General features: G+C 36.1%; 1 protein-coding gene and 1 long non-coding RNA gene across 2 annotated transcripts; both read left to right on the top strand.

Moving 5' to 3' along the window:
- Window positions 1-43: 43 nt before the first annotated feature.
- Window positions 44-437, top strand: LOC135770795 (uncharacterized). The gene is made up of 3 exons (XR_010542773.1): window positions 44-91; window positions 228-275; window positions 364-437. It is a non-coding gene; the product is annotated as an uncharacterized lncRNA (long non-coding RNA).
- A 4,815-nt stretch (window positions 438-5,252) lies between these two features.
- On the top strand, window positions 5,253-10,117 carry LOC141282503 (sialoadhesin-like). Its single transcript, XM_073815559.1, has 8 exons — window positions 5,253-5,405; window positions 5,784-5,917; window positions 7,434-7,476; window positions 7,743-7,794; window positions 8,235-8,621; window positions 8,728-9,015; window positions 9,715-10,004; window positions 10,088-10,117. Exons 1-8 carry the CDS (start codon window positions 5,253-5,255, stop codon window positions 10,115-10,117), a joined length of 1,377 nt encoding a protein of 458 aa, XP_073671660.1.
- Window positions 10,118-16,386: the final 6,269 nt, after the last annotated feature.

Raw genomic sequence — 16,386 nt, 5'->3', positions numbered from 1 at the left:
GCAATACCTTTGTGTCTTATCATTTATATATTTTTGTCTGTAGATTCTTTTACAGAGCCTCCAAAACCAGTGACTACAGTCCAGAGTAAATGTATGTGTATTACATTTTTCCTTTAGCTCTTTACATGATATATACATCATAATGACCATTAAATGACTTTATCTTTCACTTCCTTTAGTGTGTGCGATTCCTCTGTGTCTTTTCATTTATAGATTTTTGTCTGCAGATTCTTTCACAGAGTCTCCAAAACCAATGACCCAAGTCCAAAATAAATGTATGTGTTTTACATTTGTCCTGTAGCTGTTTATATGAAATATACATCATAATGATCAAAACATTACTTCTTCTTTTATTTTCTTTAGCTGTTTCCCAGAATGAAACCGATGTGATGACCTTTGACTTTAGGACAACTGGGCTTTACATTCTAGCCCCCTCATTTGCCTTTCTTCTCATTTGCATATTTGCTGGAGTCATCATGTACAAGAAATGCAACAGGTATGTGTGTTACATCAAGGTTAGGAAGTCTGAATGAAGTATTTATGATATATTGACATGATGTAGTTTTGTTAAGCATGTATAGCTTTTCATACAGTCATATAACACAGTTAATATTATTTCTAGGTGTTCACCTGGTAATCCACAAGAATCACAGCTGGAACGAAGGTACAGTATGCATTTTGTTTTAAATGTAATGTTTAACCATATGTAGATGTTAACCAACTTGTTTGTTTATGCATATATATATATATATATATATATATATATATATATATATATATATATATATATATATAAAGTGGTGCATCTAATGCATCTAAGCTTGTGTACAGTAAGTAAATATGTGGGTGTGGGTGTTATTTTCTAAAATGTGTTGCGCCTGGTGTCATTGAAGTTTTAAAATACAGAAGTATACAAGACAAGTTCATGCTGACAATCATCATCAGTTAAATTGTGTGGAAATGTGTCATATATTTATTAAATTAAACCAACAAGCATTTTTTTATTTGTTTTTGAGTGATGAAAACATGCCTAGAAACCGCTCTCGATCTTAGCAACCTTATCAGACTCTAAAAAATGCTGGGTTTTGTCAACCCAATGCTGGATTGTTTTAACCCAACTGCAGAGTTATTATAACCCATGATTGGGTAACAACAACCCAGCATTGGGTCATTTTAACCCATCAGTGTGTTCTGTCCAATATTTCTCAACACTGTGTTGAAAATAACCCAGCATTTTTAGAGTGCACCTAAAACAGCCATACAATAAATTGACTGGAGTTTTTTGTCTTGCTAAAAAGCCAGCTGTTCTACAAATTATATAAATTAATGTAAACTTGCAGGTACGTATGCTGATTGATAGAATTTGGATGACCACATGTATCTCACCTTTTTTGTCTCCCTGCTTCTGCCCAAAACTTTCAGAAATAATTGCAAATGGTCAATTATGTATATGTACAGTATGTATTTGGGACTCATATGTACTTTTGAGTAATCAACTCTGTAAAAAGGTGTACTCTTTGAAATGCATTTGTATAAGTGTAAAATAATCAAGCAAATGGATAAAGTAAATAAATGTAGGCCTATGTGTTAATCTGTTCACAGGTCAAATGATGCAGTTGCGGCACACAAGACTTTCTCTAAAGCCCGTATACCATCACCAGAGAGGTATTGTGCATTTAAACCCATGTCAGTCTCTAAAACTGTAAAGTGTAAATTTGTTTTCTAAAATATTTTTGTGCAGTATTATAGTAGATTAAAGTATTTGTCTTAACCCTTAAATACAAAGGTGCATCATATTGGCATAGAAGAACCATGTGTCTGTACAGTGTGGTTTCATAAAGGACCTTTAACATCTGAATTCAGATTAAAGTGCCTGACCAATTTGTGGGTTTGCCGATTTTATGGGCAGCTATAAGCCTGTGGAAGAGAAGCACTCAAGTGGTGTCTTTAAAGTAATGGCGGCCTCCACAGCTTAAAATGAGTATTACATGTTGGAAAGGCAAATATAAAGTATTTAAGCATTCAAGGCTTTATAGTCAAGGTATAAGAACTGTTTCTTTAAAGAACCTTTGACTGAATGGTTCTTTGTTGAACCAATAATGGTTCTTCTATGGCATCACTGTAAATAACCATTTAAGTGTCTACAGTATATTAAGGGCCAGTTAGATATTTATGATTATGCTAAGGTATGTTTACTGAAAAGTTGAATATTTTTCTTTGGGAGATAAAAATATTCAAACTGCGGTGTTGGGTTTTATTATGTAATTAGCATTTTGGTAATTATAGGCAATTAAAGCATAATATAGGCCTAGTTACTTCACATTATGGTTACCTGGACAGATCTTGTCATACTCCCAGACTAAAAATGATATTTGAGCTGCCTTAATTTAAAAACACCTTGTACTGACATATATCAGTGCCATTGTTTTGTGTCAAGATACACACCAGTATTGTTTCTTGTAAGATGATTGTAAATACCACTTAAATTACATTGTATAAGTTATAACTACACTTTAAAAAATACTTTGCTGCCTTAAATTTTTTTTGTTGAATCAACTTGGAATTACAAGTAATTTCAACTTACTATTATTTATCTTGACTAGAGTTGAGTTCTTATAACTACTGGTGAGTTCTTATAACTTATAAAATTAAGTTGACTTTTCTCAACTATCTTTTATAAGTTGTGACAACTTATCTCTGTTGACATGACTTGTAAATTTGAGTTGATTTGACAAAAAAACATTTTTAGGCAGTAAAGTGTTTTTTTACAGTGTAGGTCTAGTCCTGTATTCATCCAAACCTCATTCAGGAAACCGCCCCGGTTTTTAATGCTTATAGTATCCGACTATATAGGCTACAAATATCATAATATGGGGATGTGATTCATTTACATTTTTAACATTATTTTTTAACAACATTGAAATTAGTTTCTGTTACTACACTGTTATCTACCTCAGGAGATGCTTGAATTGTGAGACGGTGCTCTGATTTCTGTTAAAGTATTGTGGGAAAGTTGCTCTCCCGATGCATGATGTGATTGCTGTCGCACATCTGACAAACCAGCAAGCACCTCAGACACTAACTTTTACTCAGCGATAAATAGTGCAGTTGGTTTAATCTTGACTATACTTTTGCATTAGCTTAGCTTTAGCTCTGAAACTCTCAGAGGTGGACATGGGCCTGGAGCTTCCTCCGCCATCGTTTAAAATTGACACACAGAGCAATGAGACCTGATTGGGCCTGACCTGATCCTGACTGTATTAAACAAACTAATCAAACTGATGATGGCAGTGAGCATTACCCAATCAGAGGTAGAATAGCAGGATTATTTACAGAATGCGGGTGGGAAAGGTTTTTATGAATGAATGCTGCACAACCTGAAAATACGGACAAATGCCGTCCCGTGTCAATTCAAAACAGGGGTGCTTATTCTTGAATTCAGGATGACCTCAGAAAGGTTTGGGAAATTGTTGCTTGTGTGCTAACACACTACTTGGTCAAAAAAGACCTTTGCTACTGAAAAGCTATTTTATTTAGAAACTAGCAAAGCTACCACCAAGCCACTGAAAATGTAGTTGAACCAGTAGCTTCGCTACTTGTAGCGATGCTACTGCCCAACACTGACCAAATGTAACATGTTTAAATAAATTTACATTAAAATTAATTTATTAAATGATTTATTAACTTCATTTTCAATTGTTTATTGTCCCCTGTGCAATATAGTCAGAGAAAATCCTGCACTGTAAGTATATAATTGATCATTATCATTACACCATTTTAGTGAATTAACACACAGTTTCTGTTCTGAAATCGTGTCTGAAATGTTATTGACTGATTTAACCTCTTTGTCTCTGATTTTATACTTAAAGATTGAGGATTATGAAGAGATTTATGCCAACATGGAAGATCTCAACATTTATGGAAACGTCTAATGAAAATGCTCCACAACATCTCCAAAATGTTCTTAATACAGTGTTTAACACAGAAAAGACTAAATTCAAACATATAGTCAATATTAAAAAAAATAACTTTGTCATGGATATGTCATGGAAAATAGCATCAATATTTTAATTCATATTATTTTAATTAGACTTACACTCTAAAAACAAACGGTGCTATATAGCACTTAAATTAATTCTTTGCTCGTAATCATAGAAGAACCGTTTTTAGTGCCATATAGCACTGGTGAAGCACCCGTAAAGCACCTGTGAAGCACCTGTGTAAAACCAAACAGTGCTATGTAGAACAATATGTGGTGCTATATGCCCCCCATATGGTTCTACACAGGTGCTCCACCGGTGCTATATGGCACTAAAAATGGTTCTTCTATGATTACGAGCAAAGAACCACTTTTGGTGCTATATAGCACCGTTTGTTTTTAGAGTGTACTCTAACTTTGTCTAATTTGTTTGGCATTTGGATCTTTTTCTGGCTTTTTTAGTTCTAATGAGCAAGTTAGCTAAGTAAACAACTTTTCAGGAATAATTCACCCAATAGCAATTTAGTTTCTTCCCCTTGCAGTAGACACATTTTTTTTAATCAAAGTATCTTTATAATATATTGTTATTATTTAAGAAATGACAATACTAATGCCTGGAGGGTCTTTATTTTTGCAAGCTAGGAAACGTGCCACTAGGACAGTGCCCTTTCTAATAAATACCATTAGGTCCTGATATGTACCTTTGAATGCTAATTTAGGACAAAGGTTTACTTTTTGAAAGGGTACTTTCCCAGTGACCACTTTTGGAGCTCAAATGTGTGCTGCCCTCTAGAGGATATTTAATAAAATATTAATAAAAGTTTTTGTCTTTAGTAGAGTTTCTGGTAGCACAGCTAGAGACAAGATAAAAAAGTGCAAAATTTGGATTACTGTCTGGTTTTATTGGTGTTATGTGTTGTTTGTGTTGGAGTTGCCTGTTATCAATACCATTACAATCTGCTATACTTCATTATCCATCTCATCTGCAGGCGCTCTGTTATATGTTTTAATAAATACCCATTTGGTTGTATTGCGTTGTCATATATCCACCGGTCTACCATAACAAAAGACTGGACGATAAACCATAAATATGTCAACAGCCCCTGCAGACCCATTTCAGGTGTACACACTATGCCAGGCACTACTTCGCACTTCCAAAACACGAGTCACAGCACAGAACCATGCTACCACACTCATGACTAACCCGTTGCCCTATTCTGGCTTGGTGGAGAAATGTGAAGGTTTTCTTTTGCATTGTTCTTTAATCTTCGAAATGCAACTTAACCCTTTCCCCACAGATCGTGGCAAGATAGCAGTTATCATATTTTTACTCACCAGAAAGGCATTATGGTGGGGTGAATCCTTCTGGCAGCAAAACAGATTAACTGTTCATACCATCCAGGACTTCATGGATTATTTTCAAGAGGTATTTGGTATTTCAGCTGGTGCTTCTACTGTTTGCGGGACCATCTTAAACAAGGAAAGTTTTCTGCTGCCGAGTATTCACTTAAGTTTTGCACGCTAGCAGCCGCTAGTGGTTGGCCTGAACAAGCCCTTATCACCACCTACCATAAAGTACTGAAACCGGTGTTAAGGTTAAAGCTATCAGCTTATGATGACACCATAGGCTTAGAGAGGGGATGTGTCCCCCTGCAAGAAACTGAGTCCCAGATACATCAGCCCATTCACTATAATTAAGAAGGTCAATCAGGTAGCATTCGATTTTCTGCTCCCTCCTAACTATTGGATTCACCCTATTTTTCATGTTTCACAATTCAAACCACCTGTTTCTCCCTCTCCACAGAGCCAGGTGAAGATTCCCCCCCAAGAAGATATTGGAGTGTACACCGTGCTGAAGTTACTGGACTCCAGATGCCAAGGTGGACAGCTAGAATACCTTGTCGATTGGGAGAATTTGGACCTGAGGAACATTCCTGGGTCCCTAGAGACGACATCTTGGACCCAGAACTGTTAAGTGAGTTCCACACTGCCCACGCAGAGAAACCCGCTCCCCGTGGCAGAGTTTGGCAACCTCAGTGTTGGAAGTACCAACAGCCCTTAGGAGTGGACCGTGAGGGGGGTACTGTTACAGATTCGCCAGGCTCCTCACTCACTCTACCTTAATGATCCACATCACCTGTATACTAATCACTAATCTAATTGATGATGAAAAGGACAATGGAGAAAGATGATCTTCACAAGGGTTAGATAGAGTTAGATTTCATTTTACATTTAAAATTTTCATCATTCACCTGTCGCATAACCCAGTGTAACCTATCAAAAGTGATCCAAGGAAGGAAAAGCAAGGCTCATTAATGCAAGTGGGAGCAAAGGCTGGCCTTTGTGGCCTGACCCAACAGAGAAGCTACCTTTAAAGGGATAGTTCGGCCAAAAATTATATTAAACCCATGATTTACTCACCCCCAAGCTGTCCGAGTTGCATATGTCCATCGTTTTTCAGACAAACACATTTTCGGATATTTTAGAAAATGTTTTAGATCTTTCAGTTAATTAAATGTGAAGTTACGGGGTCCACGACCTTCAAGTCCAAAAAAAGTGTGTCCATCCTTCACAAAATAAATCCAAACGGCTCCAGGATGATAAACAAAGGTCTTCTGAGGGTAATCCGCGCCGTGTTGTTGTATAAATATCCATATTTAAAACTTTATTAACGTAAATAACTACCTTCCGGTAGCGCCGCCATCTCGCATCGGCATTCAATACAGTGGCGGAGCTAGACTTTTAAAACTGGGGTGGCAAAAAAAGGGGTGGTAGTATCCATATTTTTAATAAGCTTTATTTGTTATTATCAAAGAAACTTACATTTCATCCCCTAATTTAGGTCCTGGCTGGCTCCACCCAAATGTATATGTTGTTGTTGTTAACTCTATTTGTCATCACTGTGGAAAATTATCTCTGGCTTTACCATAAATCACCAAAAAATATTTAGCTACATATGCATAACATACCACAATACTGTACCGTAGTAAAAAAAACATTTAAGGTCACCTGCCATTAAAATTTAAGCAGCATTCAGCACAGAATATAGTTGACCTTTTACACTACTTTCTTCTTTTTTCATTATGCTCTACATGTGCATGTGTCTGGCAAAAACACGTCTGCAGTTTTGCGTACTGGTGACATGTGAACTGTTATAACCTGTTCTTGACTTGGGAACTGCTGACATAGGAGTGCTTGCATGCTATTAAAAGCTCGCATTTTTCTCATCTGAAACATTTCAACTATTGTAATTTGCATACAATTTCTTGTTGTAAATACATCCAAAAGGACATCTTTATCACCCAAGCCTAAATCTACAGCCATATTTTGTTTTTCAAAAACTTTAACTTTAAACTTTGAAACTTATGAAAAAAACACATCATTCTTTCTTCTGCTGAACCGGAAAAAGGATTTATAACTCTTTTTATACTTTCCCTTTTTTATTTTCTTTCAGTTGGTTCTCATCCAGTCCACTTGTTAAAGCAGGGGCTGAGAGGGTAAGGTTGAAACATGGAAGTGAATATTACATTTAATTGTTAAAAAGAAACAAACTTTTTGTACCCGTTCACTTCTTGTTTTCTAATGGTAAAGAGCTTCACCCAAAAAACCCATAATGGGTACAATTGTGAAAAACACTTTAGGTGGTAAACTGGTGAAAGTCATGAGATGTGCACTGTTATATAGTTCTGCATGTTGTGTTCAGGATATTCTGAAATGTTTTTAACATTTGAGCCTGTTTGCAGTTTGTTTTTTTTTATATAAGAGGAAGCATTGTGATCCAGAGATGAAAGGACTGATATATCTTCTGTTTCAAGGTACTGTGTCACTTTACTTCTATTCATGCATTTTATAGAGCAAGATATTTTGTCAGAGGACACTTTATATACATGTATTTATATAACTAATCCACTATAAACTGAGCAGTAAACTTATTGCAGGTTACTTTTGACCTGAAATTAATCCAATATATTAATTGCAAACTTAAACCATAAGTTTATGACTTTATAAGGTGATGGATGGCTTTATAGAGACCTGGTTGGTTGGATTACATGATCGTGCTTCTCTTGAACTTCGTTAAAAATTTCATTTGTTTTATTTGTATGCATATGATAAAATATCTTCCATAGTCCTTACCGTGCCTTCCCTGAAAATAAAACCAATGAACTTGTTTATTGTGTCAATCTCTTCTTAATGTTAAATTGTCAGGTTTAACTGACACACATTAATACATTAATATTATCTAATGTTCTCACAGGTGTTCTGCTGTATGAGACTTTGGCATGGGAAGTGAGAATGCCAACAGAAATTCATGGCCTCAAAGGTTCCTGTCTGGTTATACCGTGCTCTTACTCTTACACTTTATACCCACCAACTAACCCACTTAGAGTTGTATGGTATCAGTGGGTGTCAAAAGCCTACCCTTTAGTGTATGATCCCTTGTATCCAGACTATGTTATTGACAAGTTCAGAGGACAAACTGACATATATAGGCATACAAACTCAGATCGGGATTGTAGTCTGCTGATCAAAAGTGTAGAACCATCCCACAGTGGAGAAAAATTATATGCATGGATTGACCCAGAAAATATTGGGTGGCGCACCTATGAGTTTTATGATGTCACGTCCACAATTATTGTTTACAGTACGTAGAAACTACACATGTTCTTTTAATTTAATATTTTTTTGTTTTAAGTGTCATTACAGCTGTATCATCGGTTGCCTAACTGTACCATTTTTCCCTGCTGTAGCAAATCCACCACAGCCCATCATTAATATTTCTGGAGGTTTAAAGACCGGTGACAGCATTACAGTAGCGTGTTACACCTTACACACCTGTCCATACAGCAAACCAAACATCACTCTGAAGGGTATTGAAGGATCTGATAATGTAGATGATGTCCGTATGGAAAATGGTCAATGGAAAGCCACTCGGACACGCACCGGTGTTGTGAAGGCTGAACGCTCAGATATTGAGTGTACTGTAACACATCATGGAGGCATAACAACAAGAGCTACAAAATCACAAAGTGCAAAATGTAAGTTAAAAAAATTAAATGCATTCAAAAGCATACATCTATACTTGCATCTGTTTTATCCGTCTGATACAGTCAGTTTCACAATTAATTTAAAGACAATGAACATTTAACTATTTGTAAAAATGTATATAAGGAAACGTAAAAAGTAAAAGAACTAAATGTAAAATAAGATAAATTAGTTAATGAAATTGCGTGAATGCGCTCGGTCTCTTCAAAGGGCTTCGCAAATTACTAGTTTGTGATAAGACTCTGTTGTACAACACATCTCTTCTAAGTGCACATAACTAAATAAGACAAATAATGCGCTTTTGAGTCAGATTTTGATGAAGAATATGTGACTGTTTATGTCACTGGCAAAAGACATCTTCGCCAACCAAATGTTTGGCAAAAAGTATGAATGTGTATGACTTCCAGAGCACTGAGAATCCCTGTCAAGTTACCTTAATATCATACAGTATGCTCAGCATGAAGTCGATCACACATATTGTCGTCAGTACAGCCTACATGAAACATGAATGCCATCTACAGGTTCGTTATATCCTGCGCTGGAAAGATAATCCCCCATTCTGCAGAATCCTGGAGAATGCCGGGATACTCTCTAAGACACGCATTTTTAAAGGCCACATCTGTACATTCATTTAAATATAGCTTTAAATCATGTTTGATGTTTGTGCCAACTGTTTATAATTTTAATTTCAGGTGTCCATTCTAGTATAACCATTCAGCCTGAACTGGCAGCAGATATCATAGAGGGTGTTCCAAAGACCTTCACTTGTACCGTCCATCATTCCTGCCTGAAGAATCCTCCAATTCTCTCCTGGAACTATGAGAATATGCCGGTCAAAGATGGAAAGAAACAACTTACAGGGTTTGAATGGGCCACCTTTTCCACCATAACCTTCCTTGGGGCAAAGAAAGACGATGGGAAGAAATTAATCTGCAGTACAAATATTTCTGGACAGAAAATCACAGCATCTGTCGACTTACATGTACAACGTGAGTGATTTCAAGACATCATACACAATGTGTGCGATTTCTCTGTGTCTTGTCATTTATATATTTTTGTCTGCAGATTCTTTTACAGAGCCTCCAAAACCAGTGACTCCAGTCCAGAATAAATGTATGTGTTTCACATTTGTCCTGTAGTTATTCACATGATATATACATCATAATGACCAATAAATTACTTTATCTTTCACTTCCTTTAGTGTGTGCGATTCCTCTGTGTCTTATCAGTTATAGATTTTTGTCTTCATATTCTTTTACAGATCCTCCAAAACCAGTGACTCCAGTCCAGAATAAATGTACGTGTTTCACATTTGTCCTGTAGCTACTTACCTGTACTGTACATGATATATGGGGAGAGCGGGGCACAACCTAACGCTTTTTGGTTTTGGCTCAATCATAAAAAAAATATTTGAGTTATATTTGATATTTGATATGATATTTGATTAATTATATTTTAATAAAAGCAACACACACATCTCTGCTACAAATGAACATTTGAAGTTTGTTTCTAGTATTTACCATTCTTGGACAATTACACCAAAGGTGACAGAAGTGCAAACGTTACAACTTACCCCATAGGTGTGGTTAATTGTAACTGGCAGGGGGTTAGTTGTAACACTTGCTTAAAATTAAGTTTGCAGGCAAATATTGTCTATATACTTGAAGTGGATATTGTTTATATATCTGTCTATAATAGACAGGTATCCACACTGTATTCATTCATCCAGCCCTTTCCTAACAATACTTCAATTATAAATGGATACAAATGTCCAAATATGTGAGAAAAAGGCAGCACAATTATGACAAAACATTTTTTTTATATGTGACCCAGTCTGTAATAACCATACTACAGTTTCAAAATCAAATTCTGAGATAATGAGCATCAAAGTCTGATTTTAGCCATTCATTTCATTATGATTTCAATCTTTGATGTGACCTTATTCAATCAATATAAATTTGACACACGGTTTTTGATAAGACAGACACATTTGTTTTGTTGGTAGCCAGCAATCATTCGTGTGTAGCCTATTTAAAACAACGGCAATAATTGCGCTAACGTTAGCAGTTTTCATATTGTAAGTGCTGAGGGGTTAGTTGTAACACAGCGTTACAATTAACCCCGCTGGGTCAAATATTTTCAAGCCCGTCAAAAAATTGCTAAGACCTGCAGACATATTTCAAACGATGCTCTGTTTTAGTCAACAAAACACTGATTAATATGACATAGCATTGGATTTGGTATCTTACACACCCAACTTAGAAACCGAAAATAACATATGATGAAAAAATTTACTTGCAAACCAACAAAACACTCGTTCATCAATAACTCTCTGGAAAAACATTATACATTTCCAATAATTTGCGGGAGATTGTCTTTTGGTAGCGAGAAAAAAAATACGGAAAATCAAAACGCTCAACCTGTAAACAGTCCATGTTACAACTAACCCTGTGTTAGTTTTTGCCCTGCACATTCTAATATAATGACCATAAGATTACTTCATCTTTCACTTTCTTTAGTGTGTGTGTGTGATTCCTCTGTGTCTTTTCACTTATCGTTTTTTTTCTGCAGATTCGTTTACAGAATCTCCAAGACCAGTGACTTCAGTACAGAATAAATGTATGTATTTCACGTCCTATAGCTGTTTACATGATATATACATCATGATGACGCATAAATGACTTCATTCTTCCACTTCCTTTAGCTGTTTTCCAGAATGAACCCGATGTGATGACCTTTGACTTGAAGACAATTGGGATTTACATTGTAGCCCCCTCATTTGCCTTTCTTCTCATTTGCATATTTGCTGGAGTCATCATATACAAGAAGTGTAAAAGGTACTTGTGTGTTATATCACAGTTATACTTAGGAAAAGTCTGAATAGGCTTTATGCCCAGCTGCACTACTTCCTGAACTTCAGCCAGCTCCTTGTTTCATGTCTGCCATTATTGGACAAACTGATTGATCCAGGTGTGCCTGACCTCAGTAGTCACAAACAAACTGATTAATCCTGGTGTGCCTGACCTCAGTAGTAACAACAAAAATAATCAGCCACACATGGATTAATCAGTTTGTTCAATAATGGCAGACAGGAAACAAGGAGCTGGCTGAAATTCAGGAAGTAGTGCAGCTGGGCATAAAGCCTATTAAGTATTCATATTTTGACATTGTGTAGTTTTGTTGAGCTTGTATAGCTTTCCGTACGATCATATAACACTGTCAATATTATTTGTAGGTCTTCATCTGCTAATCCACAAGAATCACAGCCTAATCAAAAGTACAATATGCATTTTTTAAAATGTAATGTATAATTATATGTAGATGTAAACCAAATTGTGTTCAAATATATGTCTGTCTGTCTGTGTGTAGTCGCTAAATAATACATTCATAAAAAAAATGTGGATCACTGATGGGTACTGGTACTGACCACTGCAGACCGGGAAAACCTCTGCAGACACTCATTTTTCCTGCACTTTTCCTGAAACCTGTCCTCAAAGTTGATGTGTTAGAAGCAGGAAAAATGGGCATGCATAAGGAGCTTAGCTACTTTGAAGGGCCAAATTGTGATGGCTAGACGACTGTGTCAGAGCATATACAAAACTGTAGCTCTTGTGGGCTGTTCCCGGTCTACAGTGGTCAGTATCTATCTATCAAAAGTGATCCAAGGAGGGAAAAGCAGTGAACTGGCGACAGGGTCATGGGCGGCCAAGGCTCATTGATGCAAGTGGGGAGCGAAGGCTGGCCCGTGTGGTCCGATCCAGACAAGCTACAAACTTAACGGATGGGTGTGGGTGTAAATTTCTAAAGTGTGTTGCGTGTGGTGTATTTGGAGTTTTAAAATACAGAGAAGGACAACATATACAACTTAATGCTGACAATCTCACTTTAGGGAACTCTGCAGCATAAAGTTTGCAGATATCAAAACATAGTTACAATAAAGTTGTATTAGTTAATGCATTACCTAACCTGAACTACACTGAACAATACTCGTTTAGCATAGCTAGTTCATGTTAATTTTAGCATTTACTTGCACAAAATTTTAAATGTAAAATAATTTTTAATGAAGTCATTTTGTGTGCTGCATGATGATCACTTTATAAAACAGTCATGAAAAGTTTAGTATGAAAATATAATCACATATAGTGTGTGCTAATGACTGAACATGTCTTATGTGTGAGAGCAAGACAGCATCACTTCGGCTTTGGTAAGCTATATATATTTATATAGTTGGTGTGAATTAAAGTTAAGTTATGTGAACCTGCCTAGAAACCGCTCTAGGCCTAAGCAACCTTATCATTTACATAAGTCTGATCATAAAAACATGCAAAATCACACTTCACCTTTCTTATTCTGATATTAATGTGTTAATTTGTTCATAGGTCAAATGAGCTGTATGCAGCCGTGGCAGTCAAGACTTTCTCTAAATCCCGAATACCATCACCAAAGAGGTATTGTGCATTTTAACACAGTCAGTCTCTCAAACTGTAAATTTGTTTTATAAAATATTTTTGCAAAGTATTATAGTAGATTAAAGTATCTGTCTACACTCTTAAAAATAAAAGTGCATCATATTGGCATAGAAGAACCATTTTTTTTTTACCAAGAACCAAGTTAATATATTTTCGCAGTCCAATAGATGGAAGTGCGGTTATGGCTTAATCTGTTGAATGATTTAAAAAAATAATAATGTTTTTTTATTAAAATTGTTATAATTTTATTCGTTTTTATTAATTCAATTAGACCTATTTTCTGTTTATGCATATACTGTATGGGGGAGGGTGTTAAAACCTTTGACTGGTACTGTACTAAAATGTGATACGTTCTGGGAATTTGTATACAATATAATTAGAATATATTTTTTGTCTAAATTGTGTTTTTGTTAATTTATTATTCTATAACATTTTGTATATCAGCTCTGAAAATATATGGGCAAAATGTACTTGTTTAGTGCAGAAAAATAGAGATGTTCCACCCAGACCGTGGAGGTGAAACACAGTTGCTCATTGCTTTTCCTCTCCTTACGCAACAAATGACGCTTTTCCAAAGCATAGTACCCCACGGGTTGGGTCGGGTCAGCTTACTTTTGTTTTTTTTCCCACTGGGTACAGTACGTAGTACCTGATACTTTTTTCTAGTACCAACACGGTTGGGGTTCCAAGCGAGCTGAGCTAATACTAAACATAACGTAAAAATATGCAAGAGCTTTACCTTCGTGCTTTCTCAAGCAGACCTGTTGTCATCTGTGCTTTGTTGTAAGTTCCCAAAATCCTTTTTAGTGGGAAAACATCCACAGGCTGAGAATCAGGAACACCATAGAAGTTGTCGTGGATTTTCTTCAGGAGAATCAGAGACGGTTGAGATGTAAAATTCTCTTTAACATATTTTATTAAAGATTGTGCAACACAGCTTGAAACACAATACTGGTCATAGAGTGTACACCTGCATTGGTAAAATGATAATGACAATGACCAAGATCAAATGACCAAATGACAAAATGACAATGACCCCGTTCTGAGTTTTTTAGTTATTTAAATAGTGCCTCAGTTTTAGTAGCCCTCCCATTCAAAACAATCTGTTTGTACTGTGCCTGTATCTTTGCGACCTTTAATTTGCTACACAAAAAGACAGCCATTGCTGGTAAAACACAGTGCCTTTGTTTTCTAATGCATCATAAAGCTATCTTGCTATTCTCACCAAGGTCACACGTTCCCCATCAACCCTTAGCTGTGGAAAAACACACCCATGTGCAAGCAACAGAGAGACAACCTCATTAATTTAGACCTTAACCATAAAACACATTCAAAGTAAACCATATAAAACATTTATAAAAATCTTAAGATAAAACACCCCACTGCGCAAAGTGACGTCGGAATTACGTCTTTTTCATGTAATTTTTGGACGTCCGAATCCGGTCCATAAAAGGGGTTGTTTTGTAACACCAGGCAACGTCTTTTTTTTGACGTGTTCTGCTTGTCTAAAAATGTTAACAACTGTAGGACCGCCGTGTAAGGAAAAGAGACATGAAAAAAGCGAAAAGACATGATTGCCTCTGCACTTCACCCATCCACCGCACCACAACCCTTCAGAAATTTCCTACCGGCAGTGGGATTCGAACCCGGCTGTGGAATTCATATCATGAACTCAACATATATGAGAATATTTTCATGTTAAATTGTTAGTATGGTCATATACTTTTAATATAATGAACTACACATTTAATTACATATTTTTAATGGTACATATAGATGAATTTGTATGTAATTCAAGAAAGCAGAAAAAACAGTACTGTAATAATAATATAGACTATTTGTATGTATTTATCATGTTGGTACAATAATGCTGATATTTGTAAATAAACAAATTTTTATAGGCCTAATCATGTAATATAGACATAGGCCTGTCATAGACGTCCAAATGACGTCCAAAAAATTACCCAGTTTAAACGTCAAATGTTGCCCGTCAATATGACGTCCAAATAGGGTCATGGTGGGACGTCCAAATAGTGGACCTAGTTTGGACGTCGAATAGATGTCCAGAATTGGTCATGGACCGACGGACCCAATATAGACATGATCTGCACGTCTATCCGACGTCCTGTGTTTAGTGGGACTCAATATTTCTCTACCATAAAGTGTTTTCTTTGCAGTTTGTGGCGGCACATTCGTGACGCGCACATCCGCATGCACAGCATTTTTATAATTTAGTGGAGTGCGTCAATTACTGTCACAGGTGTTTGTAGAAACTGTCATGTGAGACAGGTATAGTGATAAATGCAATGTGCACACATATATTTGTGGTGTTCAATTTTGATTTTGTGGCACACTATCAAAATAAACCATGTAACATATAAATTAAAGGTAGTAGACTTGTAGACTATGTCACACAGTTTTTATACAAAGTTATCATAAGATTGCGGAGCACATAAGAACAACAAGTCTAAACAAGTAGCTCTTGTCATAGGACAACTAAATGTTGACTATATTTTGAAGTGTTGTGTGCTCCTCAGTGACCATTTTGTATCTTTAACAACATGTACAGTGACAAAAATAAGTTGTTTACCACAGTAAAGTGACTTTTACTTGTACAACTTGACTGTTGTGCTTCTCTTTTCATTTCCACTCTTGGAATTGGCTATAGGAATGTGAAATTGTTAGTTTTAATGAGCACCTATTGTCCGATTCATTTTACATTTTCCTAAGGTGTGTAAGTGTGTATTAGTACGTTAACGATATGCAAAAGGTGCATACCCCAAATTAAATGATGTTGCAAGTTATCGTCTCCAAAGTAAATCTATTTTCTTGGACTATAACAAACACACGGATTGTAGGCAACAGTTTACTTCCTGGGATTGGTGAAGTAGTAAA

This window comes from Paramisgurnus dabryanus, chromosome 8, assembly GCF_030506205.2.
Source record: "Paramisgurnus dabryanus chromosome 8, PD_genome_1.1, whole genome shotgun sequence".
NCBI lineage: Eukaryota > Metazoa > Chordata > Actinopteri > Cypriniformes > Cobitidae > Paramisgurnus > Paramisgurnus dabryanus.
This window is presented reverse-complemented; position numbering and strand designations above follow the sequence as displayed.